The sequence below is a fragment of the Uloborus diversus genome, chromosome 6 (assembly GCF_026930045.1).
Source record: "Uloborus diversus isolate 005 chromosome 6, Udiv.v.3.1, whole genome shotgun sequence".
NCBI classification, from domain to species: Eukaryota; Metazoa; Arthropoda; class Arachnida; order Araneae; family Uloboridae; genus Uloborus; species Uloborus diversus.
In genome coordinates, this window is record NC_072736.1 from 129,964,223 (window position 1) to 129,991,058 (window position 26,836).

Genomic DNA, 26,836 nt, shown 5'->3' on the forward strand with positions numbered 1-26,836 from the left:
TGTCCTCAGAACTGAACCTTGAAGCAATAGATAAGCCACAAACGATGCCCTGGGAGTAGACCGTTTATGAAACGAGAGGGGACTAATTGCTTTATGGGGGTAATAAAAGGGAACGTTTATATAAATAAAAAAAACATTGCTATTGCATGTAAAAATATTCAAATGCAAAATCACTTCTTGGTTTCGCATAATTTATTCCATATAGCTAAAACATTGTTTTGGAAAATAAGAAAACGACAGAAGGGCGCCTTTCGAGAGGGCGCACCGGGAAAAGTCCCGGTCAAGTCTATGGCCAGTCCGGGCCTGCCTGTACCCCCTCAGTTAAGAATATAGAAACATTAAAACTCCTCCCTTTATGAAAAAGTGGGCACGGGATTGCTTCCCCTAATACAGTTTAGTATGTTCCTCGATTTAATAACTTTTTTCAGTCCGTTCAGATAATCGTTCAATCGAGGTTATACTGTATCCTGTAAGATCATCAAAATTTTGTTTTAAGGGCATTAAATTCGTAATCTTTTCCGGAGCCCTTGAATCCACTGTTGTCATCATCGAATATTATCTACCAATGTGTTTCGGGATTTTCAATTTCAAAAAATTACCGAAGGAGGGCCCCCGAACCTCGCCTCCCACTGACCTAACCAAGATCGTCTAAAGACTGAAATTTGAAAGCCAACTTCGAACATTTTCCAGACTAGCGTCCCCCCCACCCCCCTCTCGCCAACATCAGTAAATTTAGTCTGAAATTTTGTTTTAAGGGTGTCAATTTCGAAGAATTTCCCTGGGAGAGCCCCCGAAAACTTCTTTGGCTCTCCCAAGAATCATTAAAAGTCGACTAAAACTATGTTTCTGGAGCGCCAATTCCGATAAAACTGCAAGTTCCCTAACGGCGTTTTTAGAGCTGCAATATAATTTCCCAAAAGAGCCCAGAATTCCTCTTTCTCTAGCATTATCGCGACCAGGGGTGCCCACAGGGGGGATTAGGGCGCAAGTTGCGCCATCAAAATTTTTGGGGGGGATTTTTTTTTCAGAAGTTTTTTCTTTTATTAGGACATGAAATTTTTGAATTTCGAAAGAAAAAATATTTAAACTCATTCAATAAGAAATAGATGCATTAATAATACTTTTTCCGCGTACTTTTCAGGGCCGTCGCCGTAGCAAGCCCCCCCCCCCCCCTGTTTTTTAGAATCGCAGCCGCCAATTTCATTTTAGCGATGCAAGTAACGAAGAAAAAGGAAAACTCTTCGTTGCTTTAAAAAATTAAAATAGTAATTATAAATAAGTGAAATAATCGTGACAAAAAATATTTTTTCTGTCAAATTTGAATAGAAAATGTAATCTTAAAATACAATTTAGGAACATCCATGAATCTCTTTTATCAAGACTATCTAAGTAAGGGCCGTGGAAATGCCCTTCAAACATTTCTATTATCACAAAAAAAAGTATTCAGTACAGTACACTCTTCACTAGGCCGCTGAGTGCGTATATCTATCTGCCAAGTCGGAAACTATGGGCTCGGCTCGAATTAAAATATTGTGCATAGAGTAAAATTTGAATAATGGGAGGGAGGACAGGCAACCAAACTAACATGTTGCACGCTTTGTCTCTCGGCGGCCCTGGTTATACAAAACCATGCTTCATGGTTCTGCAGAAAAAAAAAAATAAATAAAAATACTTTAATAAATAGGAAAGCCCATAGGATAGGGGTCGCCGAAACATTCCCATACGTATATCCTTTTTTTTTTTTTTTTTTTTTGATGAAAAATGTTGTCCTGAAAATCATTGCTAAGTGGAGAAAAATTTAATGTTCGCCGAAATAAATTTGAAATAGAGAGATAGAAAAAAAAAACAGTTAAATGCAAAGAGAGATTCAAAGTATTATAATGAATACTCACACCAAAAGTTCTAAATGTTTGAATGTAAAAATCGTAAGTAAATCAAAGTTTGATCAAGAGTGGCATAGTTAAAATAAAATGAAGTGGAATAGAGACCTAAGGTATCGCAGAAAATTACCACATCCGTTCAAAATATTAAGTCCTTTTCTAAGGCCGCAAACGCTTGTATTGAAAAAAAAAAAACAAAAATATTATGCGGGAAATTGAAAACTTTATTATGGAAAATCCAAGCAAATAATCGTGTTTGGCAAAGGAAAACTGGAAAAAAATATTACCACAATATGTTAATCAATTATTGAAATTTACAATGAAGATAGGAGGGACGCAGTCAAACTGAAAGGAAGAGTGGGGAACTCCAAACCCTTCTTTTTGCGTCATCAAAGCTGGCCTGGAAGTGAGTTTTTAAAACTTAGGTTTTGAAAAAATCTCGTGAAAACTTTCTCAAACCTCATCTCTTACCCTAACGTCATTAAAGATGGCCTACACCTTAGTATTTAGGACCGCAATTTCGAAAAACCGTGAGATTGCTCCCAACGTAACCTCCGAGAAACGCCCTCTCAATTAATCATTCATCATCATTCAAGGTCGAATAAATTTTGTCTTTTGGACTTTAATTTAAAAAAAAAACTCCCTGAGGCGTCCCGAAACTGTCGTTCTCCAAATATTACCGAAGATCCTCAAAAATTTCATTGTTAAGGCTTCAATTCAGAAAAATTTTCTGGGGAGATCTCCAAAACCTTCTACTCCTCTAACAGTATTTAAAATCGTCTACGATTGCGTTAATTGAATCTCAATTTTGAAAATTTGCCAGGGGAGGAGTCCATATCTCTCCAACCATTAACATTACCAAAAATCTTCTAAACCTGCGATTTCAACAGATCGAAATTTTTTCGAGAGAATGTCCCCCCCCCCCTCGCCAACATCATCGAAAAATGTCTCAAATCTCGCTTTCAATGCTTCAATTACGAAACATTTCTGGTCTCGAGCCCCTTCAAAACTCTCCCTTCCCCTTTCATCCTAGTTTGACTTAAATTACGTTTTCGGAGCTTTAATTTCAAGAAACTGGGGATGCACTAAATTTTAACAAAAAAAAAAGTCTAGAATCGCGTTTTTAAGGCTTCAAAATTTAAAAAAATTTCGGGGGGAGGGCATCTCTCTTCCCCTTAATATCACCATAGATTATCTAAAACTGCATTTTTCAAACTATAATTTTCAGATTTTTCCCGGGGGAGAGCCTTTAGACTCCCTTTACGTGTCACAATCACAAATAATTCACAGTTGGGAATGCGTACTTGAAGTTTGCATTTTGAAAAAGTATAGAACGATGAGCCTGTGTCTCTTCCTCCCATAACATCACCATAGTCGTCTAAAACTGTTTTTATCATATAACAATCTTGAAAATTCCCGGGGTGAGCCCCGGACCCCCTCTTCTGAACATAATTAAATATAACGTACAATTGTGTTGAGAACTTAAATTTGGAAAAATTATTGGGAGAGGCTATCCTGGACCTTCTCTCCCCCTTCCTCCCAAACTTAAAATATAGTCTGGGAGGAAGGGTTAAAAGAGGAAGGTTCTTTTAACTTTGGTTAACAAAGGTTCTTTTAACTTGGCCTAACAAAGTTAAAAGAGGAAGGTTCTTTTAACTTTGGCACTTCTTGACATTCACAAGATTAATGTTTTTTCCAAGAACTATCACACCTCCTGGTCGAGTTTTCACAAATAAAAGTTAATAAGCTGAGCACTTATAAAAGCTCTCGGCTTCACAACAGGTATGCCTGGTTTTTGATCAAATGTAATAAGAAATGATAAGATTTTGTTGTACCGAAGTTAAAACTTTGGCAGAAAGCTTTCAAACCATGGAGTACATGTGTCTGGACAATATTTTCAAACACAAGTTTACAGGTTTTCCCCCCAAAATTTAACAAAGGGATTTTTCAAAAAACTAACAAAATCCAAAAAATTAACAAAAATTGAGAGGCCAGGAGTGCTTAAAATCCAAGAAACTATCGGGAAAAGCAGGAGTGTTGGCAGTTATTATACTAGAAGCTAATTGAAATATGCTTAATGCAAAATATATAAGGCTTGGAGTAATCAATGTAATTGATTATACTTTTGTGTCATCTTAACCTACTTACTGAAAATCCCTGTAATCGCAGTCAGTCAATTTGTAATTGCAATTTCACCCTGTAATCAGGATTACAAATTCAAAAAAATAGTTTATGTATTTAAAATCGAAGATAAGTGGCAGAAGATGATTGGATACTCATTTAGAGCCCATGACCGAGTCCGTCTCCATCTTGAGCCTGAAGAAAATTCCTGCCAAGATTTACATTAAAGCTAACAACAAGGACAACATTAGGACTTTTTAAAGACAACAAAGTTCCTTCAAGCGGTTGTAGACAAAATAAGTGCCACTAAATTTGATGAAGACTGGAACCTAAAATTGTCTGCTTGGAGAAGTTATAGCCTTCCGCTATAATTATCAAATCATAGTTCCAAAGGTCATTTGAAATTATACAGGTGTAAGGAATAATCAGGTGAAAGGACTTGAACCGAAGCATTTCTCAGAGGAATGAAATGTAAACTTTTCATTTGGACAAAAAAAAAGTGAGGCTATACAAAATGGTCCTAATGAAGTTCGTAAGAAAATATTCAAGAACTTGACTACTTTTAAGTTGAAGATGATTTGTTTTTATTATATGTTGCACTTGAAAAATGTGATTATATCGATGAGTAATTATCTCTTAATTTATCAAATCTTTGTATATCATTAATTTTTAGTTAATCAATTATATTAATAGCAAAATCATAAGCACCTTTTCCCCCAAAAGAACTTCCCTCAGCAACAACCTCAATATCCTGAATCTCTCAGAAAGATTTAAAAGAATTTCAATTGTGTATTAATAGTCAAATTGAGATAACAACATTCAACTTAGAACATAAAATTAGCTTTGAAGAAGTACATTTGCAACACAAGTAATACAAAAATTAACAGTGGATGACAAAAAATTTATTTAGAAATGTACAAAGCATCCACAAGCAATTCATTTAGGAGTTAGAATTAGGTCCTTTTTTCCTTCCAAAAGTAACAACAACATTTACAAATCTCCTATTGAATTGCATCCTACGCTTAGCACGACCAGTCTTCTTTTTCTTTTTTTCCTGTTTTTCAACCTGTTAAAATAAACCAGTGTAAATTAAAGACACAGGTAACAAATACACTTGTTTAAGTAAAGTGAAAATATTGCAGCAAGGGTTTTACTTTAGGTGTTTGTCCTTTTACTTTACCAGCACGAGCAAGGGAACCATGAACTTTGCCTGTAAAAAAATTCAAAACAAGAATGTAGTTCAAGAACAGCAATCAGAATTTTTTTTTTAATTGAATATGTTTTCAAATGAAATAAATACAATAAAATAGGAAAATACAAATAAACAAGCTACCCAAATTTTGAAATAACTAATGCTTAAAGTGGCTATTTGTTGGGCTTTGAATTATTCACTATCACATTTTATGGTCAAGCGTATTTGAGAAATTTCCACGCAGTCAAGTTAAATCTGTTAAAATAGCTTCCACTAATTGAAAATTCACAAGAGGCAAAAGAATTTAAACTTCAAAACCTGCATGCAATTTTAGGCAAAGCACAAGCTCGATGTTGACAAACACCCTATAATAATTTCTATAATAATTCAGTGAAATAGAAGTCTTAAATAAGTTAAATGTAAAAATATGTACTAAATTTGGCACTGCTTTTCAAAAAAAAAAAAAAATCGAATCTTTTCAGTGAAGTAAAGCATTTTGGTGTATACAAATAAAATTGGAGAGACCTTTGCGAAAGCATCAGCAATCTCTCTCTTTTTTTTTTTACTGCTAATGCATAGCCTATGACAGGAAGTTAATTAGCAAAATTTCAGCTTTAAAACTTTTTCAAGTCTTTTTTTTTTTTTTTTTCAGAATGATTTGCAGTGATGAAACAGCAAGTTTTGTGTCAAATCTTTCATTTGTTCTTAACTTTTTTGAATTTACCGCTTTTATCAGCTTTGTTTTTATTTATCAAATCATTTGATTTCAAGTACAGTAGAACCTAACCGAAACTCGATTAATCGAGCTTCGATTAACTGAGGTTTCTGTTAGCTGAGCCGATAATGAAGTCTATTTTTCAGAGAAAATAACGTAAATTTTATGAACTGATAAACTTTTTATTTGAATATAAAAATATTTTCTGGGAATAAGTGGGGATTTTAATGCATCTTTTAATACCTAACTTGGCATTGTACAAAAATTCAATTGATTCTTTAAATCTTAATACAAGTTATTTTCCTATTTCAGTTTTTTAACTATAAAATATTACTTTTTATATGTTCATTTTCATCTCTTAAAAATATTCTATTCTATTTTTAATTAATACATTTTAAAAGTTTGCGATTCTGACCACATTTGTTAAAAAAGTTTCTATTAACCGCGAGTTCTGACATCCGAGGCACTAGCGGTCCCAATTAGCTCGGATAACCGAGGCTCTGCTGTAACATATTCCCAATAACACAAGACACAAGTCTTTTGTTTGACAGCCCTCAGACAATTAAAAATATTCTTCTTTATTCTCTACTTCTACATACATTTCTTAATTTATTACAGGAATAAACAAGGCAGGTTTCAACATAAACCAAGACTATGGAGTGGTTGAACTCTCACTGAAAATGGCTCGTTTTAGCTGCTTTCACTACACGGAGACCAGCAGACAACAAAAGTCACATTATTTATGGCCCGCATAGAACATTTCTCTTATAACATAATTTGCATGCTCAAAACAAGGACAACAGCTGAGACAGCAGTGTTTGCTGATGAAACCAACATCAGATGTTAAACACAAAAAATGCAATGCTTTTTATTAGATCTGAAAACATATATTCATCACCTGGCAAAAGTAGAAAAAAAAAGAAAGATCCAAAATAATCAACTGGCCCCTTTCCCATGTATATTAATTTCTTAAAATAAATTTCTTTTCATGTTACTAATTTTCTTTTTATTCACATTTTTTCAGTGTATAATCTGTATCAAGACAAACTTGCTTTAAACAATGTTTCTCAACTCATATTCTACGGAGAATATGTTTTGTTTGCCTCTTTATAACACAGGGTTCATACTCTAATAGGATTAAAAAATTCCATGACTTTTCCAAGACTTTTTCATGACTTCATAAAAAAATTAATGACTTTACTACATGAAGAGAGAACAGTACTATTAATATCAAACTTGCCTCTTTTTTTTTTTGGAAATGAGCATTAGAAAAACTTTTACAGGAATGCCACTACCCAGGGGCGTACACAGGGGGTGGGAGGGGGAAGAGAGAGAGAGAGAAGGGACACCTGTTCACCGGGGCCCCAATATTTTCAAAAAGAGGGGTAGACAATATGGAGGGCGTCGTAAAAGTCATGTTTGACGGGTCCCAAAATTTCTGTGCACGCCCATGCCACTACCTCATTTAATTACAGTAAAACCTCTCTAATGCGGACACTAACGGGACATTTTTTTGTCCACAATAGAGGGGTGTTCGCAGGACAGGGGTTTAATAATGTTATTTGCATTGGAATCGGGGAATTAAAAATTGTCCGCATAAGAGGGGTGTACATTAGGAGGGGTTTTACTATTTTTACAAGTAAAAAAAATCAGTGTGCACCTAAAAAACTAAACTATTCTTCTTTGCCTTTTTTATTTAAGTAAAGTGAATATACAATGAATAGAATACAATGATACTTTAATGTCTAATATTTTTTTTTTAAAGTAAAGCGACATTCTTTAAAAAAAAAAGAGAAAAAAAAATCAGTAGTGAATAAATCTTCTGATTAAAATGTACTTGTTCACTTGTTTAAATCTTCAAATGCATATAAATTAATAGGTTCAGTATATCCAGAGCATAGCACTTGATTCCTGACATTGAACGTAGCAGTGGGTCACATGGATTAGTTTTGCGGGCTGTATGTTGGGCACTACTGTTTTAGAGAATAAAATTTCCCTATTTCTACATTCAATCACCCGAATAAAGATCTTTGTTTTCTAAAACATTTAACAAATTAAGATGAACTCTGATAAATTGAATAATAAAGTTCTTACGAGTGATGGAAATAAACTCGGATGCAATTGAATTGCGTTTTTTGAGTAGGCGTGGCAAAATGAAGAACTACTACAATACTACAGAATATAAAATCAAAGAAGTGTGGAAAATAATGATGAATTCAAAATGAGTGATGTCCAAGCAGTAAAATCATATTGCAAAAAGGACGGACGGCTGCTACAGAAATGGATGCAATGAGATTTCAAAATTCAGGTTTGTTTTTGAGATCATTCAGTTTTCCAGTTGTAATAGCTTTTATGCACAATACTGTTAAATCACTCAAGATTTTTACCATTCTTTTAGCTGCTGTTACTTTCTCTTTACCCAAGACATTTTTCCATGACTTTAAATAAATTTCCATGACTTTGAATGAAAATTTCAATTTTCCATGACTTTTCCAGGTCTGAAATTTGCTAATTTTTTTCCCATGACTTTCCAGGATTTCCATGACCTGTACGAACCCTGATAACATGTCAACAAATGTTGTTCGATAAAAACATATTTATTTCAAAAATTATGCTTGCACAGAAATATTATTAACAAAAACAAATGCTGAAGATAACTGGAAAAAAAACAGAAAAACGCTAAAATTACACTCGACATGTCGCGTTGAAGAAATCCAAATGTTTGCCAAAAATGTTATGCATTTACCACATAACAGCAAAAAGTGCATGATTTTTAACATTTAAATTGGAAACATAAGCCTTAATTACTGGGAGGGGTGGGGGGGGGGGGAGACAACAGACAGCAACTTTTGTTGATTGTAACATGTAAGCAGTAAAAAATAGGTAGTGTTTCCAAACATTCCTAATTGAATGCACTGAGAAAATGTAAACTTAGTAGTAGATGGAAAGAAGGAAAATTTGTAACATACTACTCAATTTAAGTATTCTCAATAATTAAATCAGGATTAGTGTCTCAAATTGTTCATTTTGTTTAACACTAACCATTTTCAACTAACATCAAAATCCATTGCATTGGTAAGTTGTAATTGCCTTCACAATATTCTCAGGGATGACATTTTTCTGGCTTTTGGGTTCCTTTTCTTGAGTCTTTCTTAATTTCTGTTTCAAGCCTCATATCATTCCTGTATTCTAACACATTATACCTTGAATTGACTTATTTTAATCATTATTTCAATGATTCATTTTTTTAAAACTTTATTTTAGTTGGTTATTTCTATGTAAAATCACCCATATAAATATGGTTTCACAACAATAGTCTTTGATTTTAATGAAATGTTAGCACTTATATGTTTGAATGAAGTTGTACAAACAAGTTATAGTAAATTTCAAATGTTTTAGGTTCAACAGTCTGTTAAAAGTTAGTCGGATTTCATCATTATGATAGAATGAGGAAACTGCAAGTCTTTTGTAGCAAATAAATTGCCTTCATTGTTTACGAACGAGTATTAATGAATATTTTTTATAAGTACAAATTAATAGATAAGGAATAAAAATAAAACATTCAAACCATTCACGCAAGATCTTACCTCATGTAAGACCTCATATAACCTCAAACAGTATTATGCCTAATTAAATATTAAACACTGGTCAGAAAAGAAGAAAATGTCTTATAATTGTGCTCTGACTAATGCATATTACTCATATTTGAATCATAACTGTAAAAGTAGCTAACAGAGGAAAAATGATTAAAACAGCTAATGCGAATTTAACTCCAGTAAAAGTGATAGAAATGTAAACTGAAATATTAATATAAATAATGAAAGAAACATTACTTTTAGTCTACATATTGTAATTATAATATAAGAAATTAAAGAGTGATTTGAGGATGCATTTATTATTTTGAAGACTTTAGTTTGCACTACAGTGGAGAACCAATTATCCGGGAAGTTCGGGACCATAGCTATCCCGGATATCTGAATTTGCCGGTTTTCTGGATCGCTAAAAAGAGTTTTTGGCCGTTTTTTTAAATAAAACTTAAATTACTATGATAAATAGTAATGCATATTAAAATAAGAAGAAAACAGTTCGGAAATGCATATCAATATTGAAACATTAAAAACTACTAGTGAGAGAATAATTTAAACACCAAACACATTAAGTTATTTAATAAGATCAGAGACCCTCACATTCATTTTGAAAAGGAAAGAAAAACACCAATTTTCAATGTTTTAAAATGAAAGAGAATGAAGGGAAGGTCAAGAAACAAGTTTTTGAATGTAAATGTGCGATTCTTCTCCTATAGTGTATGAGAGAATTTGTTTTCATAAGCGCCTTTTTTTTTTTTCACTTTTTTGTAAAGATTTGGCGTTTGCGATTATTGATAACTATTGTTTTTGCCATTAAGTTAATACCAATTGAAATTTAATTTATGAGTTCCTGCAGCTTTATTACAGTTTTGCATTTAACGATTTCCAGATTCAACCATCAACTATCCAGAAAATTCGAGAATCGCGACGTTTCACGCGGTTTTTCGATGTCACTTCCACTCTAAACGGTTTTAATTAAAGGCCATTCAATAAAATATTGCATTATAATGTGACAATATTCATTTCTTTAGTTTTCAGTTGGAATGAAAGACAAAAATTTCAGACTTACTTGTATACTTTCAAGAAAATATTCCAGAAATTTTTCCCTGCGTTAAAAACAACCCTTTGAAGTTCATTTTTGTAAACATTTTCCCGAGTTATAGATAAGTAATATGGTATTTATTAAGAAACCGCCCATTTTCTTTTAGGCATTTAAAAAAAAAAAATGCTTAGTTTTTCAAAAATTGCCAAAAATGTGTATTTTTAAAAAAATGGCGGGAAAATCGGCAAAAGATTGCGGGTTTTCTGGTTCCCGAATAAAAGGTTCTGCACTGTAATTGAAAATATCAGATATATATCAAGATATTGGATATTTCCAAACATATGATATTTTTGAACCCTGCTTTGAAACCTATTAACAAAGTTATTTTTTTTTCATGTGCAATACACAACATTAAAAAATAAACAAAAATAAAACTGCTTTTCCTCTCTACATTTGTGATCATGATTGTTTAATAAATATGGATCTATGCAAAAAATACCAGAATTTTTTTTTAAAATAATTTTCCACAAACACATGAAACAATTTCATGATTTTTTTTTAAACTCTTAATTTTAAGTACCAGGAGTGTTAAGTATTTGACTTTGAAAAGGTTGAAATAAATACCTCCTTTCAGTCCTACAGAAATATCAACAGTTGCACCATCTTGCAAGCAGTCTGCAATATTTAGGTCATCATCCAAAGGAATACCACCATAGTAGAGCAGTTGTTCTTCTGAAGAAATACCTTCAACTTCTTCTATGTATGACTATAATTAAACTTCATATTAACAAGATACATATGACATTCATGCAGGCATAAATGTTTGAACTTGAAAAAAAAGAAAAAAAAATCAACACTTCATGTGAATCAAAAACTATTGCAATAAAAATAAGCACAGATAAATACATACGCATTAAGGTTTTTAAAATGTACAATAAAATAAATTAAAAAGACAGAAACTATGATAGATCGATTTTGAATTTGTGTTAGGTATTATAAAAAGACATTTAAGTGACGAGATTTTTATGAAACGCATGAAAATCATTCAAATCTTTAAAAAATAATAACAAAAGGAGTAATTTCCAGAGAAATTTTAAAATTCAATACATTAACAAAAAGCTTATTTCAGATTTAGTTCTATCACTAGCTAGTAAAAAGTAAAGAATGAAAGTTCTATTATACATTAGAATTTCAATACTCTACCAGCTATAAAAATCCTGAAAAAAAAAAAGGAACAAATTCTGCAAACCAGTAAGCATGAAAATATACTGGTCTGCATGATGGTCCACATAAAACTGAATGTAGTTCAGTTTTATGTGGTCATGTGTAAATTATGAAGGAACATATTGGGCCATTCCACCGTCACGTGCGGGACAAAAATACGCTTAAATTTCATTAACATTTCGCCATATCTCTTAATATTTTAATGAACAGGGGTAAGCAATTTTTTAAATCTTTACATTTGATACAAAGATACTCCTGACAAAGTTATATTTTTATTTAACAATTTTGTGATTTAGAATAAAATTTGTTTACATGCGTCACGTGTGGGACATCCAAAGTCAACCTCTGGTAACTTGCTTATAAATAAGCTCATATTTTTGCTCTAATAATACAGCAATGACGAAACAAATTGCAGATTTTTAAAGCTACAATTCCAAAGTAAAAGAAACATATCTTATTAGTTTAGAAATAATTATTTAAACCATTGAAAAAAATTATGTATATGCCCATTCCATTGAAAATGGTCATTTTTTCCCGCACGTGACGATTCCTATATTTCATAAAAAAGAATTAACTTTCGAAGAAAGTTTTTGCTTAAGAAGTCACACATGCGTTTGTGATTTCTTAAAAAACAAACTTTTGTTCATCATCCTTTTAAATTATTACTTTTTATGAAATATATGAAGCGTCACGTGCGGGACAAAATTACCGTTTTCCGTGGAATGGCCCTATTATGTGTAAATCAAATATGTTCCTTCATAAATTTATAAGCATTTTATTTACATTTTTTTAAATTTAATAGTAAGGATGTTAATTTTTAATAAAATTTATTGTTCAGAGTGCTGGAAGAATTTCAAATTTAAAAGGAAATTATCGTCATCCTTTATTAACTGCTCATCCCTCACATTACAGCTAGTGATTGCTAAAGTGGAGGTTATATCCACTAAATTATTGCATATATGGGTTGTCCATAAATGTCACTTTTTTTCAACTTTCAAGTGTGCATCAAACTAGACAACACACACAGTAGTTACTCTATACTATAAACCTGTTAAAATGGTGCAACTTGTCTGATGATGAATTAAGTGTAAATGATACACTACCCCCCCCCCCTTCTCCTTATTTTCTTTTGCTATTGAAAGCAACCTTATTGTTTGAGAAGCAGGTGGCTCATCATCATTTCCGAATGCATTTATCTCTTTTCAATAGTTAGAGATTACATGTTCTCTCCTTAAAGTGTTTAACGATCAAGAATCAACAGAGTCATGACACTATCATGGTGCTTGACATCTTTTCAGCATTTTTATAGCCTCTCCAGTTCTACTGCTATCCCCTCACAAAAATTTGCTTTGATGATAAAGAATCTTACTCTTTTGAACAGAGTTAACATGAGACCACTAGAAAGGATAATGAATATATTTGAAAAAAAAAAAAAGAAACATGATAGAGTGAAGCCACAAAAGTGGAAGTGTGGAGAAGCGAAAGAAGACTTGAATCATTTCTTCAAGAATATATTTAAATCATATGTTATTCTTTCATATCATTAGAATGCATAAACTTCAAAAATGAAACTGGTCAATAATTTTGCATGAATCAAATTAAAGAATATCTATGCTTTTTCCAAATCCCTTCATAAAACACTACATTACTGTCTCTTCATATAAGTTAATAAAATTAGCTCTTTCACAAAAGCATTTTGATAAAAACAGCTATATCTTTAAACTTTAAAGCTCCTTCAAGTCACAAGATAATAGAACACTTGTATGAAAAAAATTTTAGAACGGACAGGATAAAAAACCTTAAATTTTGGGGGATTAACATCTTTGATTCAGACATTGAATGATTTGAATTTACACAAGATAGGAAAGAGACAAATATTGAGAGAAAAAAAAATTACGCCATTACCATCTTTTTACTGTATATCTTAAGATTAACAAGAATAATATTTTCCTATGTTTAGAATCATCCAAGAAGTGCATTATCTAGACTTACTTTTAAAGAAGAAATTGTTCCTTCATTCACTTGCAGTGAATGTGTATCTTGACTTCTCAAAAATATTTGCATCTTTCAAGCTGAAAAATCAAGACGTAAATAGATAAATAGCTCTGTATAATATATAGAAAATATATCTTATTAAATAATCACAACTGATGTAACATAAATTAAAAATTATACTTTGAATCTAACAGTCGCGAAGAATGAAATAGTTGCTGAGCAGAAAATAGCTTTTAAAAACTGCATATTTTTCAAAAATTTCATTTCAACATATTCAAAACGAGCTTCCGATAAAATTCCCGAATAGATTTTTGTTAAACGTTTCAATTCTAGTAAAAAGCATGCCAACTTTAAAGCACTGACTAATACATTGATTAAATTTATAAGTAAAAATTCAGTTGAAGTAATAAATAAGCAATTGAAAGTACGATCTTATAAATAAACTCTACGAATGTGAAACAAGCGATACTACTCGGTGAGTTAGGCTTCGTGTATATTTTGTAATCAACTGGCGCAGCAAGAGGATAAAACTGAGAAATATACAAAATGCACAGTTCATTAAATGAAATACAATGTAAATAATGAAAATATATAATCACTTACATTTAAAACTGAGAGAAAATTTCAATTCCGTCACCAAAAACCACGAGTACACACGCAATTTTGCGAAATAAATTTTCTAAGTGTTGAGTTGAGTTTCATTTTGCTGATTCCGCGAGTAAAATTATGATCATTTTGGAAGAAACAAAATTGCAAATCAAATTTATTTAATTTTTTCTGATGTAAAACCGCGCAGAAAAACTTTTCAAAGACTTTTGAATTTAATATATATATTGTAGAACTTCATCTTTGTCATAAAAGTGGCAACAGCAATGTTCCATGCTTGGCTTTTGAATTGAATGTAAACAAACAATTTCGGCTATGCTCATATGCTTTATATTTCTTTAAGAGAGAAAGTTACAACCCAAAGATTATAATACAATATTCCAAAAAACTGTTGAATGTAAAACATACGTCCTTTGCTCAAAGTATATAACTTTTTATTTATTTTGTAACAAAGAAAAAAGATCTCATGTCAATCATCATTACCCAGAGCTAGATCTAGAGGGACCCTTGCCCCGGGCGAAAATTCTAGCTATTTCTGTGGGGGTTTTTTTCAGTTGAAAATCGATATAAAAACGGGAAGGAAGTGCAGTAAGGTGGGTAGTTTCAAATTTTTGCTCGAAAAATCAAAGATCCGGCTCTGTCATTGCCTCTTTTCTTAAGTGTTTGACATGCTTTTCGTGTAGGTTTAATTTTATGCGATTTTAAAAGTCGACATTCATTTTTTGTGCGGTAGTTAATACCATTTTGTGTTTTTAAAATTTGTAATTGTCTTCCGCAAAATAGTTAAAGCCGGAGTTTTAAGAAAATCTTCATTATTAAAACGTAGTCAACCAATAATAATTTTGTAATTTGATAAGAGCAAGTCATACTTTTTTGAATCTGATGTGTTCTGTAAAAAAAAAATCTTTCATAAAAAAAAATCATAATAATTCAAACTTTGGTGCGACAAAATAAGATAACTTTGTTGCACAACTGCCCAGGACCTTCTAAGGCTCTAATAGCTGCTTCTAGTTCATGGGGTTTCGTTTTTCTGAGTGTCTAGAAGTCAAAGTTCAGATTTTTTGTCTGCAGTAGTTTTAAAAACAAAAAATAAACTAAAACAAAAAAATTTTGAAATATTTGATAATTCAAAGTGGAAACTGATAATCGGGACTCTACTGTATTTTAATATTGAAGCAGGTAAAGAAATTTGATTTTTCGTACACTGGTATGTTATTAAGTAAATGTATATTTAAAAGCAGTAATAGATTGAAGAACTTTATTAGTGTTTGTAAAGGAAATTTAATGAACAAAGGAGAAAGAAACACGATTGGTGCCCGGAGAATTCCTTTGCTAGAATACTAAACGTTTTGGAAAATTAAATTTGAAAAATCCTACTTGTCACCCTCTCTTTCATTTGTTTTATCCCTTTTTTCCTCTACCTATTTTCTTACATAAATTTTCTCATTTGACTTAGTTTCTTCAAAAATCGGAAATGAGTGACAATGAAGAAATTACTCTTTCTGAACATGCATTAAAGGCACTTCAAGAGTTTTACCATGAGCAAGAAGAGTTGAAAATTTCCCAAACTGTTTGTAAAGAGCATTTATTGGCCGAAGATTGGGTAATGTATTTCATTCAAACAATGACCTACCAGGGGTCTGTCCAGGATTTTTCACAAGGTCCGTTTTTTGTGAAAAATCAAATAATTTTGTGAAAAATGAATTAATTTTGTGAAAAATCAAATAACTTCGCAAAAAAAAAAATTGTTAAAACGAAATTTTAGAATTAAGAGATGGCACAAACTGCATCAATTAAACTTAAAGTTGAGTGCTTTCCTCTTCTATGTCGAGAAAATCATTCTGGAGTGTTTTTCCGATATTTGGCCCGGGGGAGAGGGGGGCATCGCCCTCTCAAGTATCAATATTTATCTACCCTTCTACATTATGTTAAATTATATTAGAAATATTTCTGTACAGCATTTAAAATAATTGTAACAAAAAAATAAATAAATAACATAAAAATCAGAATAGGGGGTTCAGCATTTAACTTTTTGACCCAAGACACTCTTAAAAAGCACAGAATTTCGTTTAAAACTTATAAATTCCGTGATTTTAACAAAAATAAAAGGATATTTTAATAGTTTACCTCTTAACAAAGCGTAATAATCATCAAAAATTCGAAAAATCGGATTCCCATAGCGGATGCAAAGAGATCGCAATTCTCAAAGTGAAGGCATCAAAAGTATAAAAACGGCTTGTAAAAAAATATTTTTGATAAAATTATTTTAAATTTGCATTTTAGAGTCCTATGATAAACATTTCATTAATATCTGTGGACACAGTTGACGCAAAAAAAAAAAAAAATAATAATAATAATAAATAAATAAATAAAATAAAATAAAATAAACCATCTATTCAGCATTTTAATTTTTGACTCATAACAGAAAATGGAATTTTGCTTTAAAAACTTGAAATGAGAGTTTTAACAGAAATAAAGAGACTTTTCATTTATTTGCATCCTAATAAAGCGAAGTTAGCTTGAAAAAAGAACAAAATATGATTCTCATATCGGATGTTAAAAGATTGCATTTTTCAAAATGTAGACATCTAAAGAAAAAAAAACGGTAATTAAAAGAGTTTATTTAAAGTTAATCATCCTTGTTAGCATCAAAAAATCAAAACCCATATAATTTTCTCCCATAATAACAATTCAACATCGCACCGCACGCATCCGTAAAAACGCAAATATTGACAAGCTGGTAAAATGATGAGAATATTTTCGAGTCAAGTCATTATAAAGCTTCAACGCCAGACGCTAAGTGGTGATAATTTTGAAGTTGGTAACCGTATCTGAAGCGATCATATTTTTCTCCCACCCTTACTATCCCTTTGCAGTTCTAAGTTCATTTCGCAGATATATATTATTATTGTTTATTAAATCATGAGCGGGGGGGGGGGGGAGAAAAGTGCTTACCAATGCCTTTTCAGAAAAGTTTACAACAACACCGCTGCTAATTAGCTGTGATAAAACAAACAACCATTATATTTATTTAGCAGTAGCAATTATTTGCATCACAAGAGTGCCGATTTTTTTTTCTTTTTTTTTGTTTCAAAATTAGCCGATTTTGTATAAGCTGATTCCTCTAATTTGACTTTAAAAAAAGGTTCCAAAAATTATCGGTTTATACACAGAAATATGCGTTATTTTGCTTTCAGATTTGCTCTTTCAATAAACAATTTGTAAAAGATTAGATCTTGTTTATCAGAATTTTGTGAAGGGTCCGTTTTGTTTGATCGGGATTTTGTGAAAGGTCCGTTTTGGTTGACCGGGATTTTGTGAAAGGTCCGTTTTGGTTGATCGGATTTTTGTGAAGGGTCTGTTAACGGACCCAAATATCCTCTGGCCAGACCCCTGCCTACCATTATGCATGCATTCATTAGTGTACTCAAAATTTTCTCATGAGTTCTCATTTCAATCGTTTGATCATTCAGTCCTTATGTGTAGTGCCCATAACATTGTACAGGAATGCCCATAAAAATATTGGAGGGATGCATTTAATTTACTTTATTAAAATGCAAACAAAACAGTCCTATGAGCTGCAACGTCAGCCTTACTTTCATGAGTAATCCTCTAAATTAGTCATTTAAAATCATTGAAAAGTCTTGATATCCACCATTTTCTGCGTACGCCCTTTGCAGAATATGTTCTAAGTTTATAAATAGCTTTAAAAAAATTTTATAAATTTATTTGTTATTAAATTTTTAAAAGGCAAAAAAAAAAATCTATATTAAACAATGAAAAATTGCTTTTTTACAAACACAACTCACATATTTTTCAATCATGATGTTTTAGCAATCATCAGTCTTACATTTACAAGTTTGGAGGCCATTGTAACTCATTTATTGTGTGCATTTTTGCATCCCCTTTGAGGCCCTCATGGTCGTAGGGGGATTGAAACACAGTACATAAATCTAATATTTAAAAAGTTATTTTTCTTCTGTCATAGAAACAATTAATTGTGGCCACCCCAAGCTAGATATTTCATCAGTGTTTTTTTTCCCCCAACAACCAGTGCTGTAATGGGGTTGTTTCTAAAATTTTAAAAGTATTTTTTTCTGAAAGAGTGCATAAAAACATAGAATCTGACGATTTTTTAAATAATTTCTTTAAGTTTAATATTTTAAAAAAATTACTTAAACCAGTGCTCTTTCATCGTTTAACGCTTCTGCCGATGACATCACAAATGATGAAATGCCATTCAGCGTTGCCATTCACGGTCCAAAATATTTAATTCGCATCTGTACTCACTTTTTTTTTTCTTATTCTATCAATTTCAGTGACAAAAAGTACTACTTTTGACTGAAGGAAACAAACCCATTGCATAGCTGCCAAGTGCTCCGTTTTTCCCGGAGTTTCTCCGATTTTTATTGCGTACTCCAAAAATCCGATTTATTCCAAAAAACTCCGTTTTTTCGACTTTTCTTCACTTATCGATTTCAGAAGAAATTTCCTTATCCTTAAAGGCAGGCAGGGTTTATGTACAAACTCAACAAAAGAGAAGACAATTTGATGCTTTGGAAGCATTAGTATCAGGATAAACACTGAGGGGAGCGCCGATCGTAGAACATCAGTTTTTGATCGAGCATTTCAGCTGCACGCGTGTAAAACATCGCTGCCATGTTTGGTCATTCACAAGATGGAAGTCGACGATGCTAAGCGCCTAAGTTTTCAAAAACGAAGCAGATTTGGGTGTTTTTCTTAACTGAAAAATCATTAAAAAAAAGTAAAATGTGCTACAATTTTTTTTAAAAAATATTTTAAATAATTTTCTTGAGAAATGAAAAAAATCATACTATTTTAAATTTCATCTTATCCTCACTGCTTTGGAAGCTATTCTGCTAAATATTTTCAATTAAATTGTAGTTTCATGAGGATTTTAAGTTATTTGTATGCAACAAGTTCAAACATTTCTATCCTAATTTTTGACTTAGTCGCCATATTTGGTCATTTTGTGAGATTTAAGTACTTCAGTTTCTTTTAATGACCTAGTTTCTAAAAACGGAATAAGATGTTTATTGCAATGCAAACTATTGAAAATAATTCAAAATGGGCCTTTTTTTCAGAAAATTCTTAATTATTTTCTTGAAATTTGCAAATTTTTTTCTCCAGAATATTATTTTATCATCATTGTTTTAGATGTTAACTACTAAATACTGATTATATTTTGTCTAAATTATAGTTTTTAGGGATTATTAATTATTTATAATTACTTTTATGCAACTAATTCAAAAATCTATTACCTTAATTTTTTGTGTAGTCGCCATGTTTGGTCATCCGCAAAATGTAAGTAGTCAAGATTAATTGCCTAAATTTCCGAAAACAGAATTGGATATTTATCTCAATACAAACTATTAAAAATGATATATAATGCAAAAAAAAAAAGTTTTTTTTTTAAGGGAAATTTTATCTGTATTTGATCCTCATTGTCTTGGAGGTTTTGCTATAATCTGAAACTGTTTTATTTGAACTTCTCATTTATTTATTCTTTTTTTTTTTTTGCGAAAAGATCAGAAACCTATTTTAACTTAAATTTTCCGTGTGTAAAAAAAGTATTGAATAATACTCTTTTAGAATGTGCAAAATCCTATTCATTTATTTACTTGTGAAAGTTGTAAAACTCCCCCCCCCCCCCCCCCCCCCCCCCCCCCCCGTTTGTATTTCAAAATTTAGCGATAGTGTTGGCCACTAAAATTTTGGGGTCTAGTGGCCACTTCCTGAGAATTGACCTTTGCTATGAAGTTACATAAGAGCTTTACTTCCAAGCATGATAAGTAAATTGTGTTTTATTCTTCAATATGTTCTTATGCAATGCATTTTTAATACACGTATGTGCATTAAAAAATATTTAAAAAGAGGTTGCAGTTTTATTAAATCAAACATTTATATTTTTTTACTTTTCAATATGTAGCTACGTAACATTGTTTTTTTTGGGGGGGGGGGGGATGGGGTAAAATAATTTTATTTTAATCTTGGTTGTAGTTTTGCTGAAAATCAAACATGAAAATTCAAAAAAGCATTATAATGGTGCTTAAAACTTATAGAAGCTTATGGTACAGAAGAAAGGCTTAGCACAGGCCACAATTTCTTGCTCCTATTTTAACCCTCGTTGCTCCTATTTTTTCCCTTCAGTGCTCCTATTATTTTATCTGGAACTGATGTGATATACCCCACCCTTGGCGACTTTTTCCTGTTGGTGCCAAGAAAGCGTCGCCAAGAAAACGATGTATGACGACATATGTCATACATCGTTCTTAGCGATGCTTTTTTAGCGCCAACAGGAAAAAATCAGATAAAAAAACATGATCAAAGCACTTCAGAACACAATATATATAAAAACAACATAAAAGCACAACAAAAAACATCACGAATATATGCTTCAAAAATGTACAGGGCCGGGGTTTTTTGTAAACATATTAAAATACAATGAAATAAATTATTGTATTAATTACAAGTCGAAATTAATGCCTTAATTTTTTTTCATCATTTCTCTGGGATACGAGCCCTCGGTCTCATAGTACTTTCGTAATGAGACCTCGGCTCGCCGGCCCAGCCTCGGTCTCATTACGAAAGTACCATGAGACCTCTGGCTCGCCAGGACCTCGCTCCGCTCGGTCCGTTATCCCTCCGACTGTTAATATACATTACAGTCGGAGTATGGTCACAGTTATGTATATTTTCATGGAGACACCCAAGGGTGGCTCCTTCCGTTCAGTGTACAATAATGACACAGTTTTAAGTGTGAAATATGCACCATTATTGTGCAGATTTATTAATAAAATTCAGCATTTTTAAGAGTACAACCGAAAGAACTTTCAATTGTTAACATAAAATTCAGTACCTAAAGAAGGCACGTTAATAGAATGTCTAAATAATTCGTGGCATCGATAAGAATTAACTTTTAGAACAAAATAACCGTACTATTTCTGTAAAATTAATTTACATACAGTAAAAGTAAAGTTAAAAACTACAAGAACCCCTCAAGGATTTGTAAAAACAAAGAATTTTGGAAGTGAGAGGTTTTTTTTGAATTCTAAAATAAAGAACTTACCTTTTTATATGGTATAAATATTCACACTCAGTCTAAAACAATACATCATATGACAATGGCACGTTACAGATACACACCACGTTGGAGTTAACTTTTAATTAACCTTCAAGTTTGAAGAAACTGGCATTTTCTAATGTTTTTACTTCCAAACACAACTACTGAATTTAAACTAACACAAAATAAGCATTCCTGTAAGGTATATTGCACGAAACAACACCACGTATCTCTCCTGCGTGAAACCCAAACAACCCAAGTAAACAAGTTTGAACAGATCTGTAAGATTGCCTTCGGGTTGCTAAACACAGGTTAGTTTGGCCAGGGATGCCATGCATAAAAAATTATCGCCTCATTGGCGAGAAAAATATTTTAATTTTGTGCAAAAAAATCGAATGTCGCCAAATGGGGGGGTATATCACATCTGTACCTTTTATCTTGAGGTTGGCAGCTATGCCATTGGGGAAGGGGTCGGATATTGATATTTTTGCTTCTTTTGACATTAGGTAAAAATAAAAGAGCATATAAAATTTATTCTTCAAAATTTTATGGATCATTTATTGTATCTTTATTTCATTGCTATCTGTGTTATCTTCAGATAATATTATTATTTCTGCTAAAAACAGTTTTTTCTACACATTTATTTTAGGAGTTAAGTCAATTTTGGTATGATGATTCTACTGCATCTACTTTAGCTGAAGCTGCTATAAAAGGTGCAGGAAAAAATGGAAGGTGAATCACTTTTATATTTCTTAATATTTATTCACATCCCCTCCCCCCTTCCCTTTTCTTAAAACTGAAATACTCAAAAATGGTCATTAATACTTACTCCAAGCAATTTATCAAAATGGCTTGTTATTTTCCTATTACATTTTATGATTGTAACTAGACATGGCACGAAGCGCAATTTGAACAAAACACCAAATACCGAAGCTTAAACTACTCTATATGTTGAGTTTTACAATTTAGTGTATAATAAATGTAAACAAGATCATGTAAATTCTCCATATACTTTACTACTCTTAGTTTTTCAACATTTTCAGTTTACTGCGTGTTTGTTTTTTTAATTTATGCGTATCACCAGTTAAGATTTGACTTTTGCTTTGCACTGGTAGTACCAGAAAAGCACATGTTTCTAATTTTTCATTTGAATAAGTGATGTAAAGCATTATTTGGAATTTTAAAGGCATGCTCTACAATTATGTTAATGTTTATAATAACCAACTGATATGATCAAATATTAAATCATAGAATTATCCAATAATAAAGTACCAATGATTTAGATTATGTGTTAATTTTAATGTAAATATCTAAACATTCTTTAATGCAAAATTTTTCAATTTTTGATGACTATGTAAAAGTAATATCATGCATTCTTTCTTACTAGTCTATCATTTAGTATATATTTATTTTTAGAGAAAGGCGTAACAATGGCACAAGTTAAAATATGTTGACAGATTAACGTATCTATTTAAAAAATTAAAACACTGTACCTGTAACTATTAAATTAAATATAATTTTAAAACAAATTACTTTAGGATGCTCATTAGTCTCATATTCGCCTTTGCATATATAGATAACATCACTGTTGTTATAAGTTTCAAAGCTAGAAATGCTTTAAGAATGTTTAATGCAGTACATTTATATAGCTTCATTTTAAAACTTGAGTTTTTCTTTAAAATTATAAACTGAATATAATTAAATTTAACTTTCAATAGAATTAATAATAAACATTCTATTAACTGGATGCCTCACTAGCCAAATCAACTAATTCCATAAAACAAAAGTAGAGAATAGTTATGAAGAAGATGGTGTTATATCACAGGAGTAAATAGGCCCTCATGTTACATTTTCTACCATCACATGGTCAGAAATGTACTGAACCAAAACTTTAATATGAATTCACATGCTAAGCATTGACAAAGCACTATTAAAGCAGAAATAAGGATTTGTTTTAAAGTGGGGGTAATGGATTTGGCAATTGAGGCATTCAATTGTTGAATGAGTTCTGGCTCCAAGGGCTCAATACATACAAATTTTAAAATAAAATATGCATTTCCCTTGTGATTTATCGTAAGGTACAATTTTGAAATTAAAAGTCAATATCTTATGTAATAATAATTGTAAAAGGAAATTCACAACATTTCAGGCCGAATCACAGCTCATGATTCGGCCAGGCCGACGCTTCTGTGAAATAGCCGAAGCTTCAATCCATCTCTAACTGTAACATTTACATTTTACATTACTTAATACTTTTAACCACCTTGACTAGATAACTGCAAAGTGGTTAAAATCTGCAATATTTTTTCCCACACTCGGGCATTTTAACTCATTATCTTTTTTGTTTCTGCATCTTTAGGATTGCTTGCATTTCTTCCCCAACTGTGTATGAATATCTTCAAAGAATCAAATCTGATGTAGACAATTACTATTTGTTTGAATATGATAAGAGATTTCAAACAAAATTTGCAGATAATTTTGTTTTCTATGACTATAATCATCCTTTGAAAATTGATGATAAATTCAAGAGTTATTTTGATGTGGTTTTAGTTGATCCACCATATTTATCAGAAGAATGTTTAGAGAAAACTGCTGAGACTGTAAAATTTATTGGCAAGGACAAAATTATTTTGTGCACAGGTAATTTTTAACACTTAATTTTCAAAAAAGAAAACCTTGCTGTGTTTTAAAGATGTAGTCTATGTACCTGTCTAAATGAAGACTCTGAATTTTAACATATGAGAACAAATACTGATTGTAATCATATATGTAATATAAATTTAATTTAACATCAGTTTTAAAAATTTTGCTTGTATTATATTATCTATTCATATTTTTGTTCTCCCCTTAGAGAAGCTTAACATTTAGCAATATATTTGTTTATTATATTCAATTATTTCATACATTACAGTTAACGTGCATATTTATGAGAAAAGAAATGAAAAAAAAAACTGCTATATTATATAGGTGTGGAAAATAATGGAAACTGTGGAATGAAACTCACCCAAGCAAGAATCATTTAATCATTGATCCATCACTGTAGGCTGTTCAATGCAATTTTGCTGCAACACCATTCACCCATTAGGCAAAAAATTAAAGAAACCATTTCCATATTTTCTATAAGATGTATTTGAAGTAGACAAAACTTCCTGGCTAGAGGCTAAAGGTGTGCATGAAACGAATAGGGTAATATTTTGTCCAGATGCGTACAAAGCACCCTCAGCGCAGGGGGTGCAGGGAGGTGTGAAGGCGCATACTCTGAAAGAATACCGCTATGTTAAAATTATTTTTAAAAAACTTATGGGGGTAGGCCCACTTATAAATCTTGCAGGAAGGCGCACCAAGGTCTATGTAAAACACTGATCTTGTCTGAAAAAAGAAATTTGACAAAAGTCACATTGTGGCCAAAATTCATCTCATTTTGTGTATGAGACTCAAAAATTAGAACAAATATGATTAAACTGAAGCATTAAGCTCTTTAGACAATGTATGATTTCAAAAGAATTATAAAAAAAAATAATTAAATATTTGAACCAATTTTTAGCGTTCATCTGCAAAATGTATTCCAATGAACTTTTTTCCCCCTTACTCAGTTTCCAAAAATGTTCTCTTTTTATGTATTGCAGTTCAATCATTTTTTTTATCACACCCTACATTGAAAGCAATAAATATACTTAAAAAAAAAACCTTGTATTTAATTTTCTTTTAATTCACAATTATTTTTAAAAATAAGTCGTGAAGAGTATTCAAATAACAATCATTTTATGTTATTCCAAATCATTTATGTATTTTTATTTTCAGGTGCAGTTATGGAAGAGTATGCTGAAAAATTTTTAAATCTAAAAAAATGTAATTTTTTACCACAACATGAGAGAAAGCTTGGGAATGAATTTCGTTGTTTTGCTAATTGGAACTTTGATGAACAAGTGAACTTGATTTCTAAAACATAACTTTATTCTTTATTTTAAGAGCTTCAATTTGCATATTAATTTCTCTGACAAAAAATGATTTTTAAAAAAAGTGAATAATGTTGTCTTGAAATTAAATGTGCGAAAATCAAAATGTTGTGGGGGGTAAGACCCTTCAAAGTTTCCATTTTAAATCAATTTCTTCAACTATTTAGCTTTTTTTTTTAACTTTTTATTTTTTTTTAACCAATAATATTTTTTCTAAAGTTTAGGGGAAAGACATGCTGTAGTCCCCTAAAATTGTACCAGACCTGTGACCAAGCCCGTCATTTCAAATTTTTCTAGGGGGTGCAGATGTATTCTCTGCATGATGTATTCTCAATGCAGATGTATCAGAAAACAACAAAAAACACTCCTGTAAAAACATTAAGTTTTCAAAACCGGGGAGGGGGGGCAGTTGAACTTCCTAAATGATGGGCTTGCCTGGGACCTAATGTCTAATTACCCCAAGGGTAAATGGGACAGCTGCCCCAGACCTCTACCTGAAAAGACACGCCCATAGCTGAAATAAAAATATCTGAAGTGGAAATAAACATTTTTATTCATTTTAACATAGAAACCAAAGAAAAAATGGTATTTAATATTCTACAATCATTTCTTGAAAATATAATTTTGGCATGTAAAAAATCTTATGGAGTTGGAAAGGGGGCTTAAATGAATTATTAATTTATGAAACAATTTACACTCTTGTTCTCTTAAACAATAATGCTAGATGAAAGAGGTATTTTTTACCTTGAAAAAATTATAATTTCAAGAAATGAGTATTTGTAGGACATTAAATATCATTTTCCCATTTGTTTAGTTATTAAAATCATTTTTTTTCCCCATTTGCTTTTCAACTTCAGTTATGGGAGAATTTTAGGGGCCCGAACAGCTGCTAAGTATGTGTTTTGTATTTGTAATAATAAATTTAACACATATTTGTATATAACTCGACCAGTCATATCTGCTATTTTGTACTGTAAAATATTTACCAAACGGCTTTAGTCCTCTACAAAAATCATGTACATAAGCTTCTGATAAATAAATTTTGATAAACTGACTTATTTTTATTTCTTATTTTGTGGGTTATTGGGATTTACTACATAACCCAATGAAAACAATTCGAAGAAACTCTAGGAAAGGGGACCCTAAACACCTGCTATTTGGGCTCTGGACATAATCAGTTTAATTCTATTACCTAAATGATATTTAAATATTCATTAAAGAATTTCCTACAAATTACTGAGAATGATCATTTTTAATAACACAATTAAAATTTTATCCCACACTGCTAAGAATAGATAAAACTTTTAAATCCACTTTATGTGTCACCTGGGGAAGACCTCCCCCTCCTGTATGATGCTACTGGTTACGAGTAACTGCCTGGATCCAAGCTTGTAATATTAAGTTCTTGAGTAATTGAGAACTGGCTAATAAGGT

The 26,836-nt window shown here is 31.4% G+C and overlaps 2 protein-coding genes and 1 long non-coding RNA gene across 4 annotated transcripts in view; 2 read left to right on the plus strand and 1 right to left on the minus strand.

The window, feature by feature from the left end:
- The window catches only part of LOC129223784 (uncharacterized), a 41,667-nt gene extending 34,813 nt beyond the window's left edge, over nt 1-6,854 (plus strand). The window contains exon 4 of the long non-coding RNA XR_008580650.1: nt 6,527-6,854. This is a non-coding gene — a long non-coding RNA (uncharacterized LOC129223784). The remainder of the gene's footprint in view (nt 1-6,526) is intronic.
- On the minus strand, nt 4,882-14,453 carry LOC129223783 (FAU ubiquitin-like and ribosomal protein S30). Its single transcript, XM_054858144.1, has 5 exons — nt 14,360-14,453; nt 13,754-13,833; nt 11,162-11,303; nt 5,156-5,211; nt 4,882-5,067 (listed from the first exon to the last, which is right to left on the minus strand). Exons 2-5 carry the CDS (start codon nt 13,823-13,825, stop codon nt 4,942-4,944), a joined length of 396 nt encoding a protein of 131 aa, XP_054714119.1. The 5' UTR covers nt 13,826-13,833; nt 14,360-14,453; the 3' UTR covers nt 4,882-4,941.
- Nucleotides 14,454-14,659: 206 nt separating this feature from the next.
- Nucleotides 14,660-26,423, plus strand: LOC129224394 (EEF1A lysine methyltransferase 1-like). Of its 2 annotated transcripts, none has more exons than XM_054858842.1 (5): nt 14,660-14,784; nt 15,819-15,965; nt 22,096-22,178; nt 23,806-24,086; nt 25,248-26,423. In XM_054858842.1, exons 2-5 carry the CDS (start codon nt 15,837-15,839, stop codon nt 25,394-25,396), a joined length of 642 nt encoding a protein of 213 aa, XP_054714817.1. In that variant the 5' UTR covers nt 14,660-14,784; nt 15,819-15,836; the 3' UTR covers nt 25,397-26,423. The 2 variants fall into 2 exon arrangements, with proteins under 2 accessions (XP_054714817.1, XP_054714818.1); XM_054858843.1 differs by having other exon boundaries at nt 14,729-14,955.
- The last annotated feature ends 413 nt before the right edge of the window (nt 26,424-26,836 follow it).

What these genes read in the sequence shown, in the direction of transcription:
- LOC129223783 (XM_054858144.1), bottom strand. Translation starts at nt 13,825, where the DNA reads ATGCAAATATTTTTGAGAAGTCAAGATACACATTCACTGCAAGTGAAT. An exon ending in GAACAATTTCTTCTTTAAAA is followed by an intron (nt 11,304 to 13,753) that starts GTAAGTCTAGAT and finishes GTTTAATTATAG; the next exon opens with TCATACATAGAAGAAGTTGA. An exon ending in TAAAAGGACAAACACCTAAA is followed by an intron (nt 5,068 to 5,155) that starts GTAAAACCCTTG and finishes TTATTTTAACAG; the next exon opens with GTTGAAAAACAGGAAAAAAA.
- LOC129224394 (XM_054858842.1), top strand. Translation starts at nt 15,837, where the DNA reads ATGAGTGACAATGAAGAAATTACTCTTTCTGAACATGCATTAAAGGCA. An exon ending in GGTGCAGGAAAAAATGGAAG is followed by an intron (nt 22,179 to 23,805) that starts GTGAATCACTTT and finishes CTGCATCTTTAG; the next exon opens with GATTGCTTGCATTTCTTCCC. An exon ending in CAAAATTATTTTGTGCACAG is followed by an intron (nt 24,087 to 25,247) that starts GTAATTTTTAAC and finishes TTTTATTTTCAG; the next exon opens with GTGCAGTTATGGAAGAGTAT.